This window comes from Stigmatopora argus, chromosome 3 (genome assembly GCF_051989625.1).
Source record: "Stigmatopora argus isolate UIUO_Sarg chromosome 3, RoL_Sarg_1.0, whole genome shotgun sequence".
NCBI lineage: Eukaryota > Metazoa > Chordata > Actinopteri > Syngnathiformes > Syngnathidae > Stigmatopora > Stigmatopora argus.
The window spans coordinates 18,519,794-18,544,530 of record NC_135389.1 but is presented as its reverse complement, the minus strand read 5'-3'; the positions used below and the strand labels follow the sequence as shown (position 1 = coordinate 18,544,530).

The window sequence follows — 24,737 nt, the reverse complement described above, 5'->3', positions numbered from 1 at the left end:
ACGGGGCCATGAATAAGGGGATTTGGATCTTAGATAAGAGTGCTAGCCCACTTCAATAAATCCAGGTTAATATGTAAAAAAAGGGGGGGAAACGGAGAAACAAAGATCAGTGATGTTTCGGTCAAATTGCAGTTCAAATGAAATATTTGCAGAAAACTAAATCATGTACGTGTTCGGTGTTGGTGGATGTCGCAAAACACTGGTGTTAAACTCGAAGCCCTAGGGCCAGATGTGGCCCGCTAACTCATTTTTGTGGGTCACACTAGTAAACGATTGGGCATCGATGTCATGTATTCATTCATTTTCCGAACCCCTTATCCTCACAGAGGTCACACGGGGTGTTGGAGCCTATACCAGTTAACTATGGGCACCAGGTGTGGACACCCGGAACCGGCGGCATGCAAAACGCAGGGCACAAGAAGACAAACAGCCATTTACGCTAAGGACAATTTGGCGTACTATTAGCATGGCATGCATGTTTTCTGGGTTGTGGCAATAAACCAGAGTACCCAGAGAAAACCAACGCAAGCCCAGGGATAACATGCAAACTCCACACAGTGAGGACCCACCTAGGATCAAACCCCCGACCCTAGAACTGTGAGGCCAACAGACTAACCACTCCTGACATGTCATGTATTTCCACTAAAATAAATTCTAACTGACTTAGAAAACATTTACTAATTTAATTGTAAAAATTCAATAAATGAATACGCTTAAAAAGTCACTCTTTCCCCAAAACCAATTTTACAAATGGAAGTGAACAAATATTTTTAATCCTCTTTTATTCAGACTCCATTAAATTAAATTTAAGAAAGTCAAAAGAACACTGCGTTATCATTTTTAAATGATGAAACAAACAAAATTAAATGAAAAATGGGAAGACGCTCCTTTTTTCACCTCAAAAACATTTAGAAGAAAATGAAAATATTTCCTATCAACTCATTGGCTGCCACCGACAGATGTCCAATCCTTTCCAACTACAGCTAAATTCCACATACAAGTCACACAAACACACACGAGCGCACATAACCATTATTTTGATCCAACTATGACTCATATGCCGAATAATGACTAACTTTATGTAGATGTGTGTGAACAAAGTGCATTTTTCTGCTTGGGCACGTCCGCGTCCTGCGGCGTAGTTGGTGGAGCGTGAGTGTACCGTATGAATCCTTGAGTGCTAATTATCTCAGCATCAAGTGTCTGTTTAGTTAGCAGGTACATTGTTGGACCACAAATTTGACAATAGTAAGCATGCTTCAATATTACATCTCATTATGTATAGCAAAGAGTTGTAAAAGATGGAACAATTGACTACTGATGAGATGTTCCTATCAACGTAACCTTATACAGGAGCTGCCTGCACATGTAAAAATCTTCACTTTCGCGACTGCATATATTTGCATCAATTATGCTCAGCTGCCAATCAAGTGCTCAAAACAGGCAGAAAACTGACAAAAGGTATAGAATCATATTCATATTTTAGGAGCCTGATTTGCTGAGCAGGTTGGATTATTTCAAACTTTACACTCAAGTTACAAACCCGTTCCTTTCTGTTTAATTCATTTTTACTTGAATAAATATGGCCTATCTGACACGTACTATTAAGAAATGTGATGAAGTAATAAAAAATAGTGTTACAAATGTGTTTATTTCAGATTTTTTTTGCCTTTACCTGAATAAAAATGGGGAAAATGACATTTTAAATTAAAAAATAAATTGGCCATCCATCGCCGTTAATGGTACGGAAACACAACTCATTTTCACACCGCTCGACCAAAACATTCCGCGTGCCTTTTTCTCCGCATTTTCCATTTAACGGGGCGCGTCATGAAGAAGGTCTTGGTCGAGTTAACTGCTCTGCTTTCTGTCTACGTGCCCACGAGGTGGAAAAATGATGGCCGGTTTTAATGCCAACTGCTCATAAAAAGCATCAAACAAAGCCGTAAAACAGAAGATCTATGGCTCCTTTTCTACCTGTAGGATTCCTATTTCACTTGGCCTGCACCATCTGGATTCAAAAATAAGACAGAGTGGTACCTCTACTTTAGAAAGGATCAGGTTACAAAAACCTTTGATATGCAAATTACTGTTCCAACATAAGAAAACGCGACCCAAGTTATAAAATCCGCCCAAATTGTAAATACATTTCCGTTACTTTATTATTTTGAAATTGTCTCAATAGCATTGCGTTCTGCTTGAACTCCTGCATTGGCTGGCTAACAAAAATGACCTACTTTTGACCGCCGTTAATCATTGCGGAGTTCTAACACATTTTTATTTTTTACTTTTTGGTGGAGTTAAAGTGATAGGTTCACCCTTGCACCTTACACCTGGTGCGAAGTCGAAGTCAAAACAATTGAGAGTCCTCCGGATCTACGGTGTGAGCGACCGCGTGAGAGGTCGATGTTTCTCAAAACACATTCATGAAGTTTGGTTCTTTTATGACTTTATTATGGGTTAACAGAAAAAGTGATCAAATCTGCTGGGTCAAATATATACATACAGCAACACGAATGAGCAATTTTGGTGACTTAGAAAGTTGCGTCAGTGAAATGAACTCCATAGCATGGCCTCTTAACTTCTTGTGAGTGATTATGAGTGACTATAGCTGGTGACTTCTCTGAGGCCATTTAAATAGAGCTCATTGGATGCAAACGCCCACAAACGCTACAATGGGAAAGTCAAAGGAGCTCAGCATGGATCTGAAAAAGCAAATCCTCGACTTGAACAAGCCAGGAAAGTCACTTGGAGCCATTTCGAAGCAGCTGCAAGTCCCAAGAGCAACAGTGCAAACAATTGTTTGTGAGTATAAAGTGCATGGCACTATTTTGTCACTGCCAGGAAGAAAACGCAAGCTATCACCTGCTGCTGAGAGAAAATTGGTCAGGAGGGTGAAGATTCAACCGAGAATCACCAAAAAGCAGATCTGCCAAGAATTAGAAGCTGCTGGAACACAGGTGTCAGTGTCCACAGTCAAGCGTGTTTTGCATCTCCATGGACTGAGAGGCTGCCGTGCAAGAAGGAAGCCTTTGCTCCAAAAGCGGCACCTTAAGGCTCGACTGAAGTTTGCTGCTGATCACAAGGACAAAGATAAGACCTTCCGGAGGAAAGTTCTGTGGTCAGATGAAACAAAAATCGAGCTGTTTGGCCACAATGCCCAGCAATATGTTTGGAGGAGAAATGGTGAGGCCTTTAACCCCAAGTACACCGTGCCTACCGTCAAGCACGGTGGTGGTAGTATTAGGCTGTGGGGCTGTTTTGCTGCCAATGGAACTGGTGCTTTACAGAGAGTAAATGGGATAATGAAGAAGGATGATTACCTTCAAATTCTTCAAAATAACCTATAGTCATCAGATTGGGTCTTGGGCGCAGTTGGGTGTTCCAACAGGACAATGACCCCAAACACACATCAAAAGTGGTAATGGAATGGCTAAATCAGGCTAGAATTAAGGTTTTCAAATGGCCTTCCCAAAGTCCTGACTTAAGTCCCTGTCAGAAAGCCATCAAATTGAACTGCACCAATTCTATCAAGAGGAGTGGTCCAAGATTCAACCAAAAGCTTGCCAGAAGCTTGTGGATGGCTACCAAAAGCACTTAATTGAAGTGAAAATGGCCAAGGGACATGTTACCAAATATTAACACTGCTGTATGTATATTTTTGACTCAGCAGATTTGATCACTTTTTTCTGTTCACCCATAATAAAGTCATAAAATAACCAAACTTCATGAATGTTTTTTGTGACAAAGAAGAATCTGTTCCAATCACTCTATCAGAGAAAAAATAGAGTTGTAGAAATAACTGCAAACTCAAGAGAGCCATGACATTGTTCTTCACAAGTGTATGTAAACTTTTGACCACAACTATATATAATGATTAATATTCTTCCTAAATAAAGCAAAGCGTTCTTCATTGCATGCAAATATATAATAAATGTGAGACTAATGACCCTAACATAAAGCAACTTTGTTCTTTGTTCAAAAAAAAATCAGGGTGAGATTATCACTATCAAATGGGGGGAAAATGTGGAAATAAGGTGCAGCACATGAGGAATTTTTTTTTAATGACGAGCATCATAAAAAATGAAGGTACTGAAATTACTCTGAAAATATGCAAAGGTTCACGGGGCTAATTAGCAGTTCCAAGCTTGGAATATCATTATATAAACCAATTAAGGTTATCATAACTCAGCTGGAAGGTATCTATGCGAAGGTGGATGGGAAGTTGATCACGCTGCCGTGTTAGGAAAAATGTTGAGATTTTTCTGCGCCGCCTTTGCTTGTCTAAACTTAGATTAGCATAAAAACGATCTGACCAGTTTAAAAAAAGGGGAGTAAAATCTCTAATGATTGGTTGAATTTTCAGATAGTCGATAAAATTTGCTACACTCGTGTAATATGAGACAAAAGACAGAAATGGTTGGAAATAGCCTCAAAACAAATGTACAATGAAATAGAAGGGGAGAGGGTTAAAAAAAAATCAATTCTTTGATTTCTTTGTCTCCTCACGTGTTAATGGCCACTCATTTTGTTGAAAGATGTTTCATCAGACTGGATCAATCTGGAGTGGTCCAGCACTTTTTTCACGATCGGCAAGCGAGCGAAAGAGCAGGGCTGAATTGAGGAGTGGGGAAAAATAGGAGGGAGGGCTGCAAATTCTAACAAAAAAACAAAAAACCCACTTTAGAAACCCTAACAAAAACAACAAAGAGTTGAAGTATCAGAGGAAAGCTACTGGGAAAATTGGGGCCAAGAATGAGGGACACGGAGGTGACAAAGACAATGAGAAACTGGCTGAAGATGAGAAGGGGGAGGCTGATTGGTTGACGCAACAGGTGAAAATATGTAATGGGAAGTAAAAAACAGCTATTATACAAAGTGTCTTAAAGTGTGATTCATCGGCGGACATCTTGCAACAGGCAGGCTCAAGGTGAATGATTTACTCGACAAAAATTGAAGTACCTCAACTGAATTAACACCTTTGATAAATATTTTTTTTTTAATGAATATGGCTATAATCCACTAAATATACCACTACATATAAGTATATATAGCGGCCCGGTGGCGCGAGTGGTTAGCGTGTCGGCCTCACATCCTGGGTTCATCCATGTCCATCTGTGTCTAATTTGCATGTTCTCCCCGGGCCTTCGTGGGTTTCCTCGTGTGTGGTCGATTGGTCGCCGGTCTTTTGGTTGCCGTCTTTTGGTCGCAGACCTTTTGGTCACGGTATTTTAGTCGCCCCGACCGCGACAATGGCTGACCAAAAGACCGGCGACCAAAAGACCGACGACCAAAAGACCGGCGACAAAACAAGGTAAAACAACATGGTCTACGCATCAATAAAAGCCAACAATGGCCATGAGCAGTTTCACTGAGTCGACGTGTGAGTGTATAAGAGTTTGTATGTACATGCGTTGTCCCTTTAAGAAGCTACGTCAGTCACGGTCTTAACAAGTTATCCAACAAAAAACAATAAAAGTCCGGGAAATTTGGAGCTTTTCTTTAGCCTAATAATTACTAGGGCATTAAGTATGACTAAATAGTAATTCAGTTTGTATTTAGGGAATTTGAGCAACGATTTAAATAGTAATTATCACTTACCTTCCGGGCGACCAAAAGACCAGCGACCAAAAGATCGGCGACCAAAAGACCGGCGACCAATCGACCGGCGACCAATCGACCGTGTATCGGTTTCCTCCGGGTACTCCGGTCTCCTCCCACATTCCAAAAACATCCGCGTAAAGGTCAACTTGCGGAACTACTGTAGAATGCACTTTTCGGGGAAGCTTGCGTGATAACTTGACACTTGGGATAGCACTTGATTTTTTAAAATGTTTGGAAATTGTTTTAACTTCAAGGTTTGTTAAATGCAAATATTTTTGTTAGCGTGCCTCATTTCAGATAAATGAGAATTTTGGAAATTCTCAGGGGTAGCATTGAGTTTGTGTTTTGCTTTGTAGTTGATGAAGGTTTAAAGATGGAATTGTCATTTATTTTATCGCACTGATTTCCGTCCCGGTGGCCGGGCGGATTAGTGGTTAGCGGGGTGGCTTCACAGTGGGAGCCATGGGTTAAAATCCAGGTTGGTCCACCTGTGTGGAGTTTGCATGTTCTCCCTGGGCTTGCGTGGGTTTTCTACGGGTACTCCGGTTTGCTCCCACATTCCAAAGACATGCATGGTAGGCTGATTGAACACTCTAAATTGCCCCTAGATATGGGTGTAAGTGTGCATGGGTGTCTGTCTTCTCGTGCCCTGTGATTGGCTGTCCTCCGATTCAGGGACTCCCCTGCTTTTGGCTTGGGGTCAGCTGGGATAGGCTCCAGCACCCCCTGTGACTGGATAAAGTGGTTCAGAAAATTAGATGAGATGAGATACGTATATATCTGCCTAATTCCATGTGTAATTGTTTGACTTTATAGTTTGACATTTTGTGGTTATTATAAAGTCACAAATGCTTTTGCTGATTTTGTTGAACCCCCAAAACCCTATCAACACTATTTCGAGCAGATTTCCTAGCAAATAATTGTGAATTGTTTTCGTGACAGGCTCAGGCCACAGATCACAAGACATTGTACTTCTGTATGTGTCTGCTTTTGCTGCCTTTATTTGTCATCTTTACTGTGACACCATCTGTTTGCTGCACTCTAGTCATTTCAACTTTAATATCCTGGCACGGCAAGAAGTGTGAGTATCTGATTTTAACTCTTGCGTGCTGACATGAAGGTACAAAATGCACCCGAGTTGTTTGTTCATTTGGTATATTTCGTGTGCTCCGAAAGCAAAACAATACAGGAAACGACGTAATAACAAGGAACCCGCTTGGGGTCATGAAATATTGAAAAAGCAAACTTTTCTAACGTCTGCTCACCGCATTTAAAAGGAAAAAAAACAACAACTCGAAGATTGCATTCATTGAAATACATTTTCTTTTCCATTTCATTTTTGAAATGTTAACCTTGTACTTAGAAAAAAACAGGTGCTTGAATCTTTGCTCGTCCTTTTATGACTATGTTGCGTTGCTCACCCTGAAGAAAAAGCTTCAGACTTTGGATTTGAATATTGTTTGATTTTTATTATTGCATTTATCATAATGTCGGTATCTATCGTGCTTATAGTGCATTTTTTTTTAATCCACGCTATAGAAAAGTAACACACTGAGCAAACAGCTTCTGTAAAGTCAAGCCATGTGTTTAATTAACCTACAATGCCCACTGGGGCATACGTGTTTATAAAGCTTAATGTTGAATCAGTGTGTGAGAGTGAGGAAAAAGAAAAAAAAACGTGCTAGCTCAGAATCCCTGGCAATGCAATAGTTGTGCAACGTTTTTTATATATCCATAGGTATATTTGTATCTGTCAGTTTTAGGGAAATATGTACAATTCTGCCAAATGGGTCTAAAACCATTCATATGAACATACCCATTAATAACTATTCATTTTCAACCAGGACCTGAAAAAGAATTCTGTAAGTACAGTATGCAATTTTTCCCGTATTTTATACGTTTTTTGATCATTTCAAATTGTGTACGCCGTATAACAACCTTTGTACAGAATTTTTTAACTTACGTTTTTTGGTAAAACCGATCTCGTTTTACCCATTTCGGCTCTAATCTGGATTTTCTCGGGCACTGGTAGCAGACGAAAACGTCATCGCCAACTTCTAATATTGTCATGCTGTAAGCACCTTTTCACTATATAAACATAGCGCGTTAGCAAGCAATGTACCCAGACAGTCAAGCTGTCAGCGTCATACAGCGACATCTACAGAATCATGAATTTAGTGCATACTGATTGGGCACCCCGTCCACTTTGGATTTTAGACTTTTAAGTGCACCCTATGTCAGTAAATATGTGTCGCATTGCATTTTTTAATCACTTAATGAGGTTAATTGCAATCATTAATAAGGGGAGCAATTGTCCGAGGTTGACAGGTATGAGTATGAATGAGCTACAAAGTCAGGCAGAGCACCCCTGCTTGCTGGATCGGACCCCCTATCATGCTGCCTAAACCACGGTACTCGGCCGTTTGGTCGCCGGACGTTTGGTCGCCGGTTGTTTGGGTCCAGGCGACCAAAAGTCCGGCGACCAAAAGTCCGGTCACGCTAAACCACTGGTTTAGGTGGTAGTATTGGAACAGATTGAAGCTTTTACATGTAAAATGTGTCTCTACTTACGAAAAATTTCAGTTACGAAACCCTTTCTGGAACTACAATATAATTGATTTCGTAAGTAGAGGTCCCAGAAATGGGTTTTGGAAATTTCTGGGTAAGTAAAAACTTCAGTTAATTGATTTGTCGTGGTTGGCTGAGCCGACGAATCGAGTGCAGTGCAATGAGTGCAGTCTCTTTTGTCTCAGCAATGGCTGCCGTCAAGTGTACGCTGCAGCAAGTCAACGCGCTCACTTCCATCTCAAGCTGTCATCTTCACACTTTTGCTTCCAGCTCAGCGATTCCCCGAGTGAAACGCGTTGCGTACGTGTGCGGGAAGGCTTATTGATAGAAAATATTACCCCCCGCCGGAGTGATATTAAACCTTCCACTCACGGCACCCCTGAATTTCTTTGTCTCACTTGGGCCGTTGCCATTTATTTGCTTGCGGACGCACATTTTTTTTAATTCCGTGCAAATATTTGTCGATTTCAATCCATCCCTGTCGGGTACGGAAGAATCAAGGGATCCGTAACAGCTCGCTGATATGACTTATTCTTGTGTGCTGTTCTCTCTGTGGGTATTGTGCGTGTTGTGTATCCATGATCCTCTGGCTTAACTGTTTACTTTTCATCCCACACACGGCGCAAGTCCTTTTAGCACTGCGGGCAGTGTTTGCGTACGCCGCTTGTGATGACAGTTTGCGCATATAAGCGCTTCGGACAACTTTTCCCTTTCTTCCACTTAGCGGCTTTATATAGCGACTACCCGAGGAGAGGCTCAACAACAAAAAACGTAAACCTATCTTTTTTAGAAGACCTCGTTATTCCAGAAAAGGCTGTTCTGCTCGTAGATTTGCTGCGTACAGTGCAGTCTTTTATCACACTGAGCCCCAGGACTAAAAAGGCGCACTTGACTTAAAAGAAATCCAGCCAAGCCTTTTTTCATTTTCCGTCATTTGATCCCATCTTTTGTATCCCGTCTTGGGTCGCGCACCTGCTGTGCAACATAGCAGATTAGGAGTGAACTCGGTCAAGGGTTTATTGCCGTGCCCTCATATGATATCATATCGTATCTATCCATATAGTCTTCATTATCATTCCCGAACCGATAGGCTTTAATTATCAGCCTTGGCTCTGATTAGTGTGTATAAAAGGCTAATTAGAAGTCTTGTAAAATCATGACTGTGTTATTGAAAGAGACTTTCAGGTGAATGCTTGTGCGGATGTGATATCCATTTATTATTATGATTGTTCTTAGCGTGACGGTCTCACAGTTCTGAGATCGTAGGTTCAATACCAAATTCAGGTCTTGCATGTTGTCCCCGAACCTACATGGGTTTTCTCTGGGGTAATATGGTTGACTCCCAGATCCCAAAACCATGCACGCTAGGCTAATTATATGCCCCAAAAAAAAATTATAGGAAAAAGTGTGAATGGTTGTCTGTAATCTGGTGCCCTGCGATTGGCTGGTCATTAATTCAGTGGTCTGTTGGGGATGTGGGAGCACGGAGAGGTACAGGAACAGGCTGAATAAGCTGGTCAGGAGGGCCAGCTCTGTTCTGGGCTGTCCTTTGGACTCTGTGGAGGAAGTGGGAGAGCGGAGGATGCTGACGAGGATGATGTCCATCTTGGACAGCACCTCCCACCCCCTGCATGAGTCTGTGGAGTCCCTCCGAATCTCTTTCAGCAATAGACTGCTGCACCCTCATTGCAGGAAGGAGCGCTTCCGCAGATCTTACCTCGCATCAGCTGTCAGGCTCTTTAACAAAACAAATGGCTGAGTGTTAAGACCTACCGTATGCATGCATGTACAGCTATATATATGTATATATATATATATATATATATATATATATATATATATATATATATATATATATATATATCAGCTATACGCTTATTTATTTATATATTTATTCATGTATTTATTTATCAACTTACTTATTACCTAACTATTTAGGTCTAAAATGCCTTTCCTATTTCTGCATCCTCACCCTCTTGCTACTGCGACAACGAAATTTCCCGAATACGGGATGAATAAAGTTATCCAATCCAATCCAATTCAGCGCATAATTGAGTTAACGAGGAAAATGCGAAATTAGTATCCTCCAACACCAAATGTTGTTAACCTGTGTTAGAGTAAAAAAAGGATATGTGTAATCTGTAATACACAGAAAATGACTGTTAAAGTAACCCAGTCATTCTTTTGAACGCGCTTTACATTGAAAATGCACTTTGATCAGAACTACAAGACGTTCCAAACTGCAGAGTTCACAACACTAGCATAATAGTGCGCAGCGTGTGACAGCTTCTAAAAGGATTGTTAGAGGGATAATACCAGAGGAGAAAGAAGCAAGCGGAAAAAGAATTAATCTATCTGCTTGCCTCGGCTTTAAAGTTGCTCCGTCGTGAGAAAAGTTCTGGCGCGGATCCTGACGATACTTCCTTTTCAGATAAATTGCCAGCGTTACACGGTCGCGGAGAAACTAATCAATGTTCAGATGCTATCGCCTAAATGTCGACAAGGGTGGTTAGCGCAATTTAAGCCTGATCATCCTGCTTGGTAAAACGGAACCAGCCGCATGATGAATAACGGCAGCGATTAAAGATTTTTGCGTTAAGCAGCCTCGTTCATCAACAAAGAAATCATAGTTCTTTCTTTTAACTCACTGGGTGCTATTGACCGTGATGGAATAAGCAGACTTTCTTTAAAAAAAAAAAGAAAATCAACAATTCTAATTTAAAAAGTAGCATTACAAAAATTTATTCTGAGAATTTTTTTTATCAAATTCCTCCGTTTTTGTTTGGGAGGGTTACTACTTGTTACAATTTATTTTTAAAAAGATAACTTTTTAAATAGTAGCTTTTAGGATTATTATTTTTTCTTCTAAATTTTTTTTTTTTGGGTTCATACTCATTTTATGTATATGTGTCGTATTCCGATGCTTTAAGTAAATATTGGTTAAATGTAAATTCAGTTGTCTGAACACTTAATATATTTTAATAAATACCTGAACCAACAATGTTATTTTAGGAAAGCACACCTATTCGGTCATCCCTTGTTTAGTGGAGTGAGTCAATCTGCTGCTACTTTTGACATGGATTTAAAAGTCTTAAATGTAGCCTTTTGACTACATTCAGGTGAATGCTTGTATAGTGGGATTACTTTAATGTTTGTAGATGGATAAAACTGGGTATGTCTGGGTTTCTGTCTTTGTCTGGCAGCAAGACTTGATTGATTCAGGCAGCATCACTGTTTTCATATCAATGTGTTTGCGTGTCACGGCAGGGGGGCTTTTTTTGTGGGTGGAAATCTCAGATGGCTGCCAACTGAACTATTTGGCAATTCATCTGACATTTCCTCCCACCGCATTGACACGTCATGACGGCTAATATGCATTTGTTTTAAAAACAGTGGCTTTTCTCACAATGATTGCTCCACTTTTATTACCATTACACCACTTTAAAAAGGTACAATCACCGTTGATGACAGACGTCAAATCCATTTGGACATAGTACGTTAGTATGGCAGCTTTCCAATTCAAATGGATTGGACGCAAAAAACATTTTGCAGTATGGAAATTCATGGCTCACACTGAACCATTTCAAAGCAAAGTTCTACCCATATGTGATACGAAAATCATTGTTCCTGAAATGATAAAATTGTAATATCACAATACCTGAGACTTAGTGTACGCTCCAATTCAATGTGACTGCCACAGTCAAACATCGCACACCACTTGGTAATTGGATTGTGGGAATCAATCGTCTTAGTGGCTGTGGTTAGGAAGCGAACTGGGAAGCAAATGCCTGCAGCCACCAGGCGACGTCCTGAGCCCCTGCGGGAGGATAAAAACAACTTCTCAAAGATTTGCTAGAGGAGACAGTGGCTGACGCGCCGTCTCCTTGGATCCCGGGAGTCTTAATGGAAAATGGAAGTAGATTTTTTGCCAGGAAAAAAAAATTGTCTCTGCACTTTTGTGGCTCTATTGTTACCTTACCTATTCCTCAATAAAACAAGTAAAATATGCAGGAGCCATTCTTGACAAGGTTAAAACAAAGTTGTACTTGATAAAACAGGGCAGAGGGTATCAAATTTACTTTGAAATTAATGAGTGTGATTTATTTAAGAAAGGGACAACACGAATGAGTGACAATATACATGTAAATATGCAAGATTATAGCCAATGGCTAGTTTCCATCTTTAGTCCCTTGGGCAGGTTGATATTAAAAATACAAGATAAAATCAATAAGGCAACAGTAAGGGGAAAAAAAACGAGTCATACATTGTGTTTCCTTACTTGACTTGAATAGTAAATAAAAGCGATGGAGTAAGTCAGCGCAAGTCGATCTCCAAACTTAAACCCTACAGAGTATGCTTTTTGAAATTAAATGTTGCAATCCACAAAACAATTCTGAAAAAAACATTACAAAATAAGAATTATGTCTTATTTTGGGATCTGTTTTCAATCCTACATGTTTGTAGTCGGTAATTCCCTGCCATTGACGGTGTTAGACGTCCAATTAATTTTGAACCGGGAGGGCTGACAGCTGTATAAATCACATTTGAGTGCCAAAAATGGCAAATAGCTGAAACTTATCTCGTCCAATCCCAAGGTGAGGAGTGTCAGGCAATTTCCAAAAATTGTATGTTTTGCAAAAGAAAGAAAAACATATAGCCAATAGCCACAATAACAAATGAGGACAGCAAAAGTATAGACTTAAACACACGTAGACTTACAATAGAATCCCATTTGCAACAGTAGATACTCTTTGTGAGATCTGGCTTTGTGTTTATCTCTGCTCAATAGTTCTCATCTAGAGCCGTCAAACGCTAACGTTATCATCCAGTAGCCTTTGTTGCAGCTCTGACATTAGCAGCAAGTGTTAGGCCAGCAGAAGAAAGTGTGCACTTCTTTCTGTTGTAACCCTGACAACCACTTAGGTATGACATTAATGGCTAATTTGAGAAATAGCACCATTTTTACTGCGAGCTTATGTTAGACATCTCTATTGGAAGACTATTCATGAAAAAGCCTAAAAATTATGTGTACTTGCATTTGTTTTAAGACCAAGTCTACTTCTATCATATTAATACGTTAATCCACACTTCTGTTCGGGTCATCTCATCTCAATCTATTTGAAATACATATACAAAATATATCCGTTCCAATAGATTGCTGTGTTTCTTTCCAAATAATACATTCAATTGTGGATGAATCCAAATAAGCACAGATTAAAAGCAGAAATGGTGTCTCTCTCCTCAAATGTATCTTTTGGCATCAAACTCAATGCTTTCAGTCTAAAAATAAAAGAATTGGCCAAATCTTTTGGAGGGATGTGTCTGTCACGATCAATTATGCACCCTAGATGGCTGACTGTAAGCCTGTGCTCCAGATTCTGCTGGCTCCGGCCGGCCTCACCTCCACACACACACACTTACATGACAGCTGTCACTTTGAGTAGCTACAACGTCGTCACTATCTACCCTTCCCACCCCAGGCCCCGACTGGTACCTGAATAAGGTGAAGCTGACGATCACCGACGTCAACGACAACGTCCCCGAGTGGAACATGAAGCCTTTCCCCTACCAGGCCGGCGTGTCGCCCGACGCCACCGCGGGGACTTTCGTCTACCAGCTGCGGGCCTTGGACGGGGACGAGGGCCCGAGCGGGGAAGTGGAATATTTTTTGGTTGACGGTAAGATCTAGCCTGCTCGTTCGTACTCATGCTTTTAAATGAGGCGTGGGCTGAATTAGGCTACGTTTAGCGTGTGACGCACAAGCATGGGATGGAATCTGTGTCGGCACAGACACTCTGCGGGCGTTCACACATTTCATTCATGCATCCCTGCTCCGTGAAAGCATCTATTAGTTTTGCCCGTCGCTGTCACATCTAGCCGCTATCTCGTTCCACGGAACCAACAGCGACTGGCCTTTGCCCTTTTGTCCGTTTGCTCAGCGTACTTCCCCGCGTCTGTTCTTTTACACATGAATGCAGACCGCGTTGGAAATCTGCCAAAGATGGAGAACCTCCCGGTGATGGAGGGGGGGATAAAGGAGGGCTGTAAAACGTGCAGCCCGTGGGCTGGAATTGGGCCGCTAATGAGTCCGATCTGGCCCGCGTGTTTAGTCTGCCTGATAGGTACCTGGGAATACCTAAAAATCTGCAGGAACGAACAAGAAGCATCCCGGAGAGTCCCTAAACCAGGGGTGTCAGACTCGGGTTGGTTCATGGGCCGCTTTAACGTCAACATGATTTCACGTGGGCCGGACCATTTTAGATATAATATTTAGAATTTTTTTAAATAAATGGATTAAAAGAACTGGATTAAAAGCCCTGAATATTCAGTTTTTTTTATAGATCTAAAACAATGTTTATTTTAGCTTTTTTAAATATATTTATAGATTTTACAAAATGATTTTTGAGCTAAAAAACACAGAAAAAATGGATTAAAATTACAATTATTGATTTAAAGGGGGGAAAATCAGGAAATTTAATATACATCTATACTCTTCACTTTAATTTGATCCTAAAACAGAAAGTCGGCACTCATGATTTACTTTCCCGGGCCACACAAAATGATGTGGCGGGCCAGATTTGGCCCCCAGGCCGCCACTTTGACACATGTGCCCTAAACAATGAAAATGATCCAGAAGTGATCTTTAAATACCCTAAAATGGAAGTTAAATAAAAAAACCAAACAAGTCAGGCTCTCATCATCTGCCTCAGGTGCGAAGCAACAACAGATCCCAGGATCCGAGAAGCAGAGAAAAAGGCAGTGCACAACCTATGATTTTAATACAAAAACACTCGAAAAACAATAAACACAGGGACCAAAATGGGCCTAATTTTGTGGAGACGCACACTGACAAATAGGCAAAAACATGACTTACTTGAAGGACCCTGAAGGACCAAACAAAACACTAGTTACAAGAGGTAATATTCCCACAACCAGACATACCAGAACACAGGGTTTAAATAGGGCTGATTAGCAATCACTCACAGCTGGTTGCAAGAGGAGGGGAAGCCCGGAGGGACACAAGAGGCGAAAAGCACAAACATACACACACACACCTCCACCTAAAACCCTAACAAGACGTGACAGAAGACGGAAGATGAACTCATTGCGTGCTATTGACATGAATACATATTCAATTCACTAAAACTGCCTGTCATCTTTCAGTGCCATTGACGTTTAGTGCAGTCAATGGCACTGAAGTGGCAAGTAAGTTAACTTTTTGAGCCAAAAATAAACTGGTCCGCATGAGATCTATCGCATTAATGTGGCCCGCGATCCAAAGTTTTCGAGTTCGACACCCCTGGGATAGCGGTTTGTTGGCATGTTAGAGGGAGGGATGTGGTAACATTTCCGATGGGATTTAACAAAACACCGCAGACTTTGCTCTGACTTACATTAGTCCATTGCACGGCTCCCCCGATGCAAGGCTCAAGTGGAATTGCCAAGAGACCCACGCTTCTGGAACAGAACTACTGAGAAATACTCGCAAAATTTGGACCGCGTTCAAAGCAAGGCGCTTCAAAAAAAAATCTATCTTCACCATGTTTGAGTAATGGGAAAGCTGTCTCCATTCTATTGTGGACAAAACTGTCCACTTAGCAGTTTGAAATGATTTATCTTCACCTGTGTTGTTATTGACTCACGTTGTTGCCGTCAATTGTTTCTCCCGAATATACAATGGCAAAAGTAAGAGATTGCTATTGTTAAGATTGCTAAGTTTCACATAACAAATAGCTCATTGCTGGCGTACTTTCTGTGCTTGGCTTGCCAAAAATGTACGATTTTGCCTGCTTTGTGGGTTAATTCTTCGCTTAGGGCTTCAAAAAAATTACACAAGTGGGAGTCAAAGATTTTGTACAACTATGAAAAAAAAATACTGTAATAATGACATAAAAAGTATATTAACCCATTAGCTGTCATACATTGTGATCGTTATTTTTAAAGCTACCATGACTTTTTGCACACCGATTACACAATAGAATTTTGTCAGAGTATTCAAAATAAGACTCACACAGATCCATAACTGTTGAAATTTTACATTTAATTTTGGTAAGTCACATGTGTCAAAGTGGCGGCCCGGGGGCCAAATCTGGCCTGCCACATCATTTTGTATGGCCTGGGAAAGTAAATCATAAGTGCCGACTTTCTGTTTTAGGATCAAATTAAAATGAAGAGTATAGATGTATATTAAATTTCCTGATTTTCCCCCTTTTAAATCAATAATTGTCATTTTTTAATCCATTTTTTCTGTATTTTCAGTTCAAAAATCATTTTGTAAAATCTAAAAATATATAAAAAAAGCTAAAATAAACATTGTTTTAGATCTATAAAAAACTGAATATTCAGGGATTTTAATCCAGTTCTTTTAATCCATTTATAAAAAAAATCTAAATATTATATCTAAAATGGTCCGGCCCATGTGAAATCAAGTTGATGTTAAAGCGGCCCGCGAACCAACCGGAGTCTGACACCCTTGTGGTAAGTATTCCGGTGGAGGGCATACTACTCAATGGAAAACAGTAGTCGAGACTCGTTGATTTTAACGTGCGATGAGTGGGAATACGAAATTGAAAGTGGAACAGAGGAGGAGGCAAGTCTGGAAGAAAAATATTCCGGAGAAGATTTTTCGCAATCAGCAAAACATGACGCAAGTGAGTAAATTCGAGGAAAAGAGAGAGAGAAAAATTTACACGGAAGTGTCCATGGGCTGCAAACATAGGATTTTTTAATCATAAATATGTAAATGTTTTGCCCTTCGACTCTACAAAGAAGCATAGCTTTTGAAAAACTAATAACTATTCATGTGAAAATATCCAAACTGGCATTGACAACTGTTCTTAGGCAACATGTCATTTGTCACTTGGTCAAAGCAGTCTTCAGTAAAACATTTTTTTTATCATAACAACATGAATAATTTACTTAGTGGCTGATTCTGCCTTACAGGCCAACAGTGAAATGGGATTGAAACTGTCCCATTTTGGGTTTATTTCACACAGAAAAGAACGAAAGATTGCGGCTCAATCTAGTCAGGAGATTACCGCTTTAGTTTTGAGACTCCTGTAACATAACACACTTCTACAGCACATTGGACGTTTTGATAGTGACTGCATGACTGCACGAATTTGTACAGTATATGGTCTGTCGGTATATTTATAGAGCAATTACTTTCAAAAAATGGACCTCAGTGTACCAGGCAACTGTTGTGATGTGTGTCAACTCGTAGGCGGCGACGGATGCTTTGCGGTGGACAAGAAGACGGGCCGGGTGGCCACCACGGAGCAAGCGCTCATGAAAGACAGAGAATACTTGTTAAGCATGGTGGCCGTGGACGGCTTGGGCGGACGCAGCTCGCCCGCCGTGCTCTCAGTGGTGGCGGGGCCGCGACCCCCGCAATTCGCCAACACCAGCTACTCCATCTCCATACCCGAGAACACGCCTGAAGGACAGCCGTGAGTACATCGTGTGTGAACAGGAATACATTATGGCCAAAGCACGCAAGAAACCGTCTGACTCTCTGCGTTGAATTTTGCCCGAGCTGGCTAATTTTTTCTCCAGCCCTCAAATTGACCTCTATGGCCGCCACCGATGGGGGGCGGCCAATGCATTTTGACAGGGTGGGCCGGCAGTCATCCTGAAAACAGGGTCATTCGCTGCCGATTTGGGTGCTCGCAAATGAGTATATTGAGAAGATCAATCGCAGATGAATTTTTGTGATTAGTCGACTAATCGGCTCATATCACGTTATTTTCAAAACTTTTTTTACCAATTACAAGCATCTGAAATCTGAAATTGTTAGATTTAATAATATACAAATCACAATTTTAAATTAATTCAATTTTCAATAAAAAAGAGGCTAAAATGAAGGGAATTTAACATTTTTAGGTCAACAATGTTTCTAAACGATTAACCGACGAACAAAATAGTTAATTTGATAAACAATCAGCTTTAGACCATCAATTATTTATCGTTCTGTGCTCTTCTGTACCGTATTTTCCGGACTATAAGTCGCGCTTATTTCATAATTTGACTGGGCATGAGACTAATCCTCAAGTGAAACGTTTTTTTTCTTCCTCTCTGACCACTGACAGCCAGAAAAACAGTTATGTTAAGAGATGCCTATTGAACCTGTGGTTTCATGATAAGATAAAAAAAATCATACAGTGGGGCAAATAAGTATTTAGTCAACCACCAATTGTGCAAGTTCTCCTATTTGAAAAAAATAGTGCGGCATATTATTGTGTCCACATGGGTAAACCTCAACCGTGAGAGAGAGAATGTGGAAAACCCCCCCAGAAAATCACATTGTTTGATTTTTTATAGAATTTATTTCCACATTAGAGTGGAAAATAAGTATTTTGTCACCTACAAACAAGCAATATTTCTGGCTGTCAAAGAGGTCTAACCTCTTCTAACGAGGTCTAATGAGGTCTCTACTCGTTACCTGTATTAATAGCATCTGTTTTAACTCATTATCGGTATAAAAGACTCCTGTCCACAACCTCAGTTTCTCACACTCCAAACTCCACTATGGCTAAGACCATAGAGCAAGTACACCAGAGACTAAATTGTAGACCTGCACCAGGCTGGGAAGAGTTACAGAAAATGTTTGGCCTCCATTATTATATTTGTATATATTTTTATATATATTTTTATATATTTTTATATATATTTTTTTACATATATTTTTATATATATATTGTATATACATTTTTATATACATTTTTATAAATATATATTTATATATATATGTTATATATATATATATTTTTTCTATATATTTATATTTCATTTTTTTTCCAGGTTCCTCCCGGTGTTTGCCATTTCCTTCCAAAAGCAGCCAATCAGCTACAGCCTACTGATCAATCCCAGCAGCCTTTTCAGCATCCAGCAGGAAACTGGAGAGATCAGTGTGACACGTACCTTGGATTATGAGAGCGACCAGCGCCGGTACCTTCTGATGGTGCGAGCCAGCGAAGAACTGGGCAGCCTGAGCACGGCCACAGAGGTTGGTTTCACCAGAAAGCACTCCTGTTTCCTAAACAAGAGTCACACAAAAAAAATTCAAAAAAAAAAAAGTTGCTAAATGGCCAATCCATTTGGGCTGAACCAGCATTCACAAATGTGGACATTACATTTGAAACATATTTAGGCTTAATATTTTGACCTATTATACATATACATACATAAAGTCTTTATAGAGTTTATTTTCCTATTACCAAAAAAGTCAGTCAAGTCTGACCATTGCTTTTATCCAATTTTTATATAGGGCTTCCAAAACTGATTACATTTACATACCTGTCAACCTCTGCCGATAACTGCTCTTATAAATGATTATGATTCCCTTTACAAACCCCCCAAAAACCTTACAAACACCGTACGAGTACGGTGTTTGTAAGGTTTTTGGGGGGTTTGTAAAGGGAATCATAATCATTTATAAGAGCAGTTATCGGCAGAGGTTGACAGGTATGCATTTAACTATAGCATTCTAGGTCTAAAAAAACAACTAATTACTACATTTAATGAAGGTGCTTTTAAAAAAAATGTATATTTATTATATACAGTACGTTTTTACAGAGGCTTGGGCTAACGTAATTGTAATTGTGTGTATTCGTAGTGGTCGAGGTAGCAAAGTGTGTCTGTATAAAACCTGTGGTATGACCTAAAAAAACGCTGTAACGAGCAATGTTTTCCAAATTTTTTATTCTTATGTTAATCGAAAATGTCGTTTGGTTAGCAGTATATCGGCTAATGTGATTCAGAGCAATGAGACTTCGAGATATTTACGCATAAAATCCACTTTGAAGCAATTGATTATCTAAATGTCCCGCAAACACGAACCGAATCGATATGACACGATTGTTTACTTTTGTAAACCCAGAGCGTTTTGTCCAATGGTTGAGCAATGTACGAACATGTGATGTATTGTTATCCAATCCCAGGTTGCTTGATAAGGCACCACCCCTAAACTGTTTGGTGCAAATGTATTCCGATCCAGACCAAAGAAGCGAATTATGGACTTTCTGGTGTGAATACGCCCGAAGGAATATGTCTTTATAACATAAAAGCCAATTAAGATAATTCTCATTCTTATTACGACATGTCGCTTGAAGCTTTTCCTCTTACTTTTTTATTAAAAGTTTGCCCCCGCAACCCGAATTTCCCGAAACATTGGGCGGCTTAAACGAAGCAGCCGCATTAACCCGCTAAGAGCGTGAAAGAGAAGCAGCTTTTATTTCTCCTCGCACGTTCGAGAGCCAGTCAAACGCTAGCAAGCGTTCCGGCATGGCAAATTGTTCGTTTGTTTGCGGGTGAGAAGTCTCTTGTTGAAAGTATCATCCAAAGATGAACTTGATGAAATATGGAACAGTCTTGCCACCAGAACCCAAATGTAAAAATGCAATTCACAAACAGAACATGTCTAGATGAACTATTCATGAATTCAGTAGCGGTTAAATTATTAATCTGAAGAGTTTGTATCCCAATTATTATGCCAGGCAATTACTCGGCTTCACGAATTGAGGAGGAAAAATGTTCCTCTGCTCAGCGGCGTGTTTCGGAATAGAAGAAAGATACTAGGAAAACCTTTTCCAGCTATTTTAGGACTATTACTCAGCTGTCACTTCACACTTTACACATAGCGGTGACACAGAGCTTGTAGGCTGCATGGCGGCTGAGGGCCCTTTTGTCGAAAACACACACTAAAGCGCACGTGCTTGGAACATTTCTATTTTGGACTTTGGAGGAATCGGCGAGGAGCAGATAAGGAACGTCGTGTTGAACTGGCAACTTCAGATGGCGGAATCCAATTTAGATTTAATTTGCGGTCAGGCTTGCGGAGGGGAAAAATCTCGAGGTTTGTTTCAGAAAAGTTCATTCTGCGTATTTCTACTCTCGTTTTTTTCCCCGCAAATCAGGTTCAGGTGCTGGTAACAGATGAGAACGACTGTGTCCCCGAGTTCCTTCAGTCCATCTACAGCATGGATGGAGTTCCAGAGACGGTAACCACAGCAACATCTCTGCTGCAGGGTAAGAGCAATAAAGTCCAGCTGTTCCTCCCTTATGGCGAGGTTAACATTTTTTTCTTCTTTTCTTCAAGTTAGAGCAAAAGAGCAGGTGGCTCTTGGGAGGAAAACCTTGGTTTGGACTTAGAATGCTTCAGAACACTAACGCAATCTCACAAATTGTTACGTGAAAGCTTTTCGTGGGTTTTATCTTGGCCTGGGTATTATAAAAAAATCCAGTTAAAGAGATGTCCAATGCATTTCAAGTGCAAGGGCTGATAGTAAGTGATCATTTTTCAGGGATACATTGCCAAGCTCTCTAAATCAGAGTGGATTGGACGGCTATCATTGCAAATGAGTCAATTATGTGCTCCATCGACATTTTTTTCTTATTGATGAAACATTTTTAGGTTTGTTTTTGGGTGGAAGTGACTAAAACGGCCTTATTGGGCAATTAATTGACAACAAATCGATTTTTCGCTAGTTAAATCAGCACACCAATTCAGTAAAGCGGTCTCCAAATGCGCCATTCTTGTCAGCCATTTTAATCCGATTCGTAGTCCATAATGCCACATCCTTTGCCTATCCCAGAATGCATTGCCAGCTCCTCTAGCTACTGCAACAAATGAGTTTAAAAGGCAACATCTACAGACGACGTGATATATAAAGACAATAGTTTACCTGTTCGGTAACACCCCCCAAAATTCAGTTAAAAATGTGACTGATAACTATGTATATTGGCTAGATTGATGACATAAAAATACATTTTTAGTTTCTGTTGGTGAAAATTATGCACTGAAAATGTTCCTTGTTGTTGCTCTGTTAAAGTGGAACTGGTCATAATAATGTGTGAATTTTTTAACTCAATCTTTTGCGATTAATTAATTGTGATTTAGGTGTTAATTTCCCACCCTAACACATAAAAAAAATCATTTAAAAAAAAGTAGTCTTAGCCTTCCAGTAATTGGCGCTCTAATGAGTTAATCAAGCGTGAGATGGTGTGTTTTTATTGTCATCGCTCTTGTTCTGTCACAGATTAAAAAAATGTTGTCGTTAAAGAACGTCTAGAATCCAATTCATTGTTTGCTATTTGACCCAAAACCCAATTGTGATTACGCTCAGCACGTCCTTCTTTTAATTATTTTGCTTCACAACATGAGAGGATAAACAAAAGAAGGTTTCAGCAACATTTGCTGGCAAACACAAACAAGCCAGTGTTTTAGATTATAAATATTTCAGACAGTTAGTTATTTTGTATTTAGTCAAATGTTGGAGTGATGGTGGGCTGTCTGTCCCCTGTGGGCCATCATAGGTGCTTCTTGTGCTGAATGTGCTTGGCGAACCCTCGTGTGGGCACATTTGAAGAAATGGATTCTGAAAAGAACGAAACATACAGCCCGCAGTGGTGTTACGCTGTAAAGCGAGCATTGAGAAGAACTGCCGACTATTTTAAACCAATGCGCAGGCAAACAAATGCCGAATCGGAGAATGAACAAAAGTAGACATTCCGCCTTAGGAATGCTTAATAGAACCTTTAGAATGATAAAACGTTTACCATGTATGGTTGCTCATTGAAGCTCTCAGGAATGGTGGACATTATGTGCTCTATAGCAAAAACGTAAGTCAAAGAAAAAATGTATTGCATTTTTGCAATGTGCCAGGCATAGTAATTACTTGTCAAAAATTCGACATTTAGGAACGACATTCCATCATTGTACATGTTGTGGAAATAACATTAAGGCTTTCAATTCAATTTAACAAGTCTGTTTGACGGTGAAAAATATGCGGTTCGTGTAATGGACACTAGAAGAAAAGGAAATTGAAATAGTCAACCTTGTGAATATATAATGTCCCAGCCTTGTTGATGTATAGCGAACATAAATGCCTGTTTCATGCACAAGGCGTTTAGATCAAAGTACAAAGGAGAATTCGCATGCTAGTTTTAATCACTGTGGAAAGTGAATGTTGGAATGAACATGGCAAGTATGTGCTAATTATTGTAGCTGTCGAGTGGTTGATCTACAGTATCCCATGTTCCGAGAACCCATTAAGGGCTAATCATCAGCATGTCTGGATGAACTACTAATTGTATTTTTTTTTCTCCTAGTGATGGCCACTGACTGTGACTCTGGGTTAAATGCTGAGTTAACCTATTACACCCTAAGCCCTGACTTCAGCATCTCGCCACATGGTACCATATTCCCTGCCGTTCGGCTTGACTACGAGCGCCCTAACCATCTCTACGAATTTGTGGTAATGGCGGTGGACGGCGGGGACACGCCGCATTCCGGCACCGCGACCGTCCGGGTGAGGATGGTTAACGTCAATGACGAAGCCCCGGAATTCTCCCAGCTTGTGTAAGTATTTTTTCCTGTCCTGTACGACACAACTTCATTCGGTTCCAATGACGGTGACAGACAAACTAGTTCTCCTCTGGCATATTTCAATTTACACTTGAAAATAGATCAATTATCTTCCTACTGTTCCAACTGCATTAAAGTGATTCGATAAATTTAGCTGCTAGATCCTTTATATCAGGGGTGTCAGACTCGGGTTGGTTCACGGGCCGCTTTAACGTCAATTTGATTTCACGTGGGCCGGACAATTTTAGATATAATATTTAGATTTTTAAAATAAATTGATTAAAAGAACTGGATTAAAATCCCTGAATATTCCGTTTTTTTATAGATCTAAAACAATGTTTATTTTAGCTTTTTTTAAATATATTTTTAGATTTTACAAAATGATTTTTGAACAAAAAACAGAAAAAATGGATTAAAAAATTACAATGATTGATTTAAAAGGGGGAAATCAGGAAATTTGATATACATCTATACTCCAATTTAATTTGATCCTAAAACATCCTACTTTCCCGGGCCACACTAAATGATGCGGCGGGCCAGATTTGGCCCCTGGGCCGCCACTTTGACACATGCTTTATATAGATTTAACATCAAATGCTGTTGATCGGAATGAATAAATGAATACATAACATTTCCCACAAAAGAATTTCAAAGAATTAAACTATCATTGAAAAGTTTACTTATTTTCATTGCCAAAAATGTGTTGAAATCGATATTTGTAAGGGCCTGTAGTTGTAAAGAATTAGATGGCAGCTCCACTAATTAAAATTTGATCACTTTCTGTATTTATATCCCAAAAGGCAATGGAATATGTGCTTGGCTTCACTGTATCTATGGTGGGAGACAAGTAAACCTAGGTGTATTAATTTGTCTAAAAATGTGGGTTGTAGATAGCATGAAGGCACTTATACATATTACACGAAAATCAAAAAGATTAATATCTTGTTGTGTCACATCACCTGCTTTCCTTATGTAAAAAATACATGTATTTGATGTTAAGAAGCATTGGGATATAGGGTGTAATAATCCGGTAAAGTCCATGAAATACAATAATAAGCAATGTTCTGTTGTATGGCGACAGTTAACTATGCACTGTTCCATTCATTCCATTCATTTCTATATAGGAATTTGTTTACTTTGCTTCCAGCCTACAGGGTTTTGAGTTTATCAATTGCACACTATGGAAAAAGTCTCAATGTCA

The 24,737-nt window shown here is 39.8% G+C and overlaps 1 protein-coding gene and 1 long non-coding RNA gene across 5 annotated transcripts in view; one reads left to right on the top strand and one right to left on the bottom strand.

The window, feature by feature from the left end:
* The window catches only part of LOC144070886 (uncharacterized), a 41,434-nt gene extending 26,294 nt beyond the window's left edge, over positions 1-15,140 (bottom strand). For both annotated transcript variants that reach the window (XR_013299487.1, XR_013299486.1), the window contains exons 1-2: positions 15,047-15,140; positions 11,831-11,989 (exon numbers count right to left, since the gene is read on the bottom strand). This is a non-coding gene — a long non-coding RNA (uncharacterized LOC144070886). The remainder of the gene's footprint in view (positions 1-11,830; positions 11,990-15,046) is intronic.
* Positions 1-24,737, top strand: part of LOC144070883 (neural-cadherin-like) — a 107,687-nt gene that overhangs the window by 23,651 nt on the left and 59,299 nt on the right. The window contains exons 2-6 of one of the 3 annotated variants that reach the window (XM_077595393.1): positions 13,653-13,850; positions 17,396-17,621; positions 18,973-19,177; positions 21,087-21,198; positions 23,281-23,530. In XM_077595393.1, the coding sequence (XP_077451519.1) occupies positions 13,653-13,850; positions 17,396-17,621; positions 18,973-19,177; positions 21,087-21,198; positions 23,281-23,530 (991 nt within the window). Of the gene's footprint in view, positions 1-13,652; positions 13,851-17,395; positions 17,622-18,652; positions 18,800-18,972; positions 19,178-21,086; positions 21,199-23,280; positions 23,531-24,737 lie in introns of those variants that run through there. The other 2 variants (XM_077595394.1, XM_077595395.1) reach the window with 2 other exon arrangements.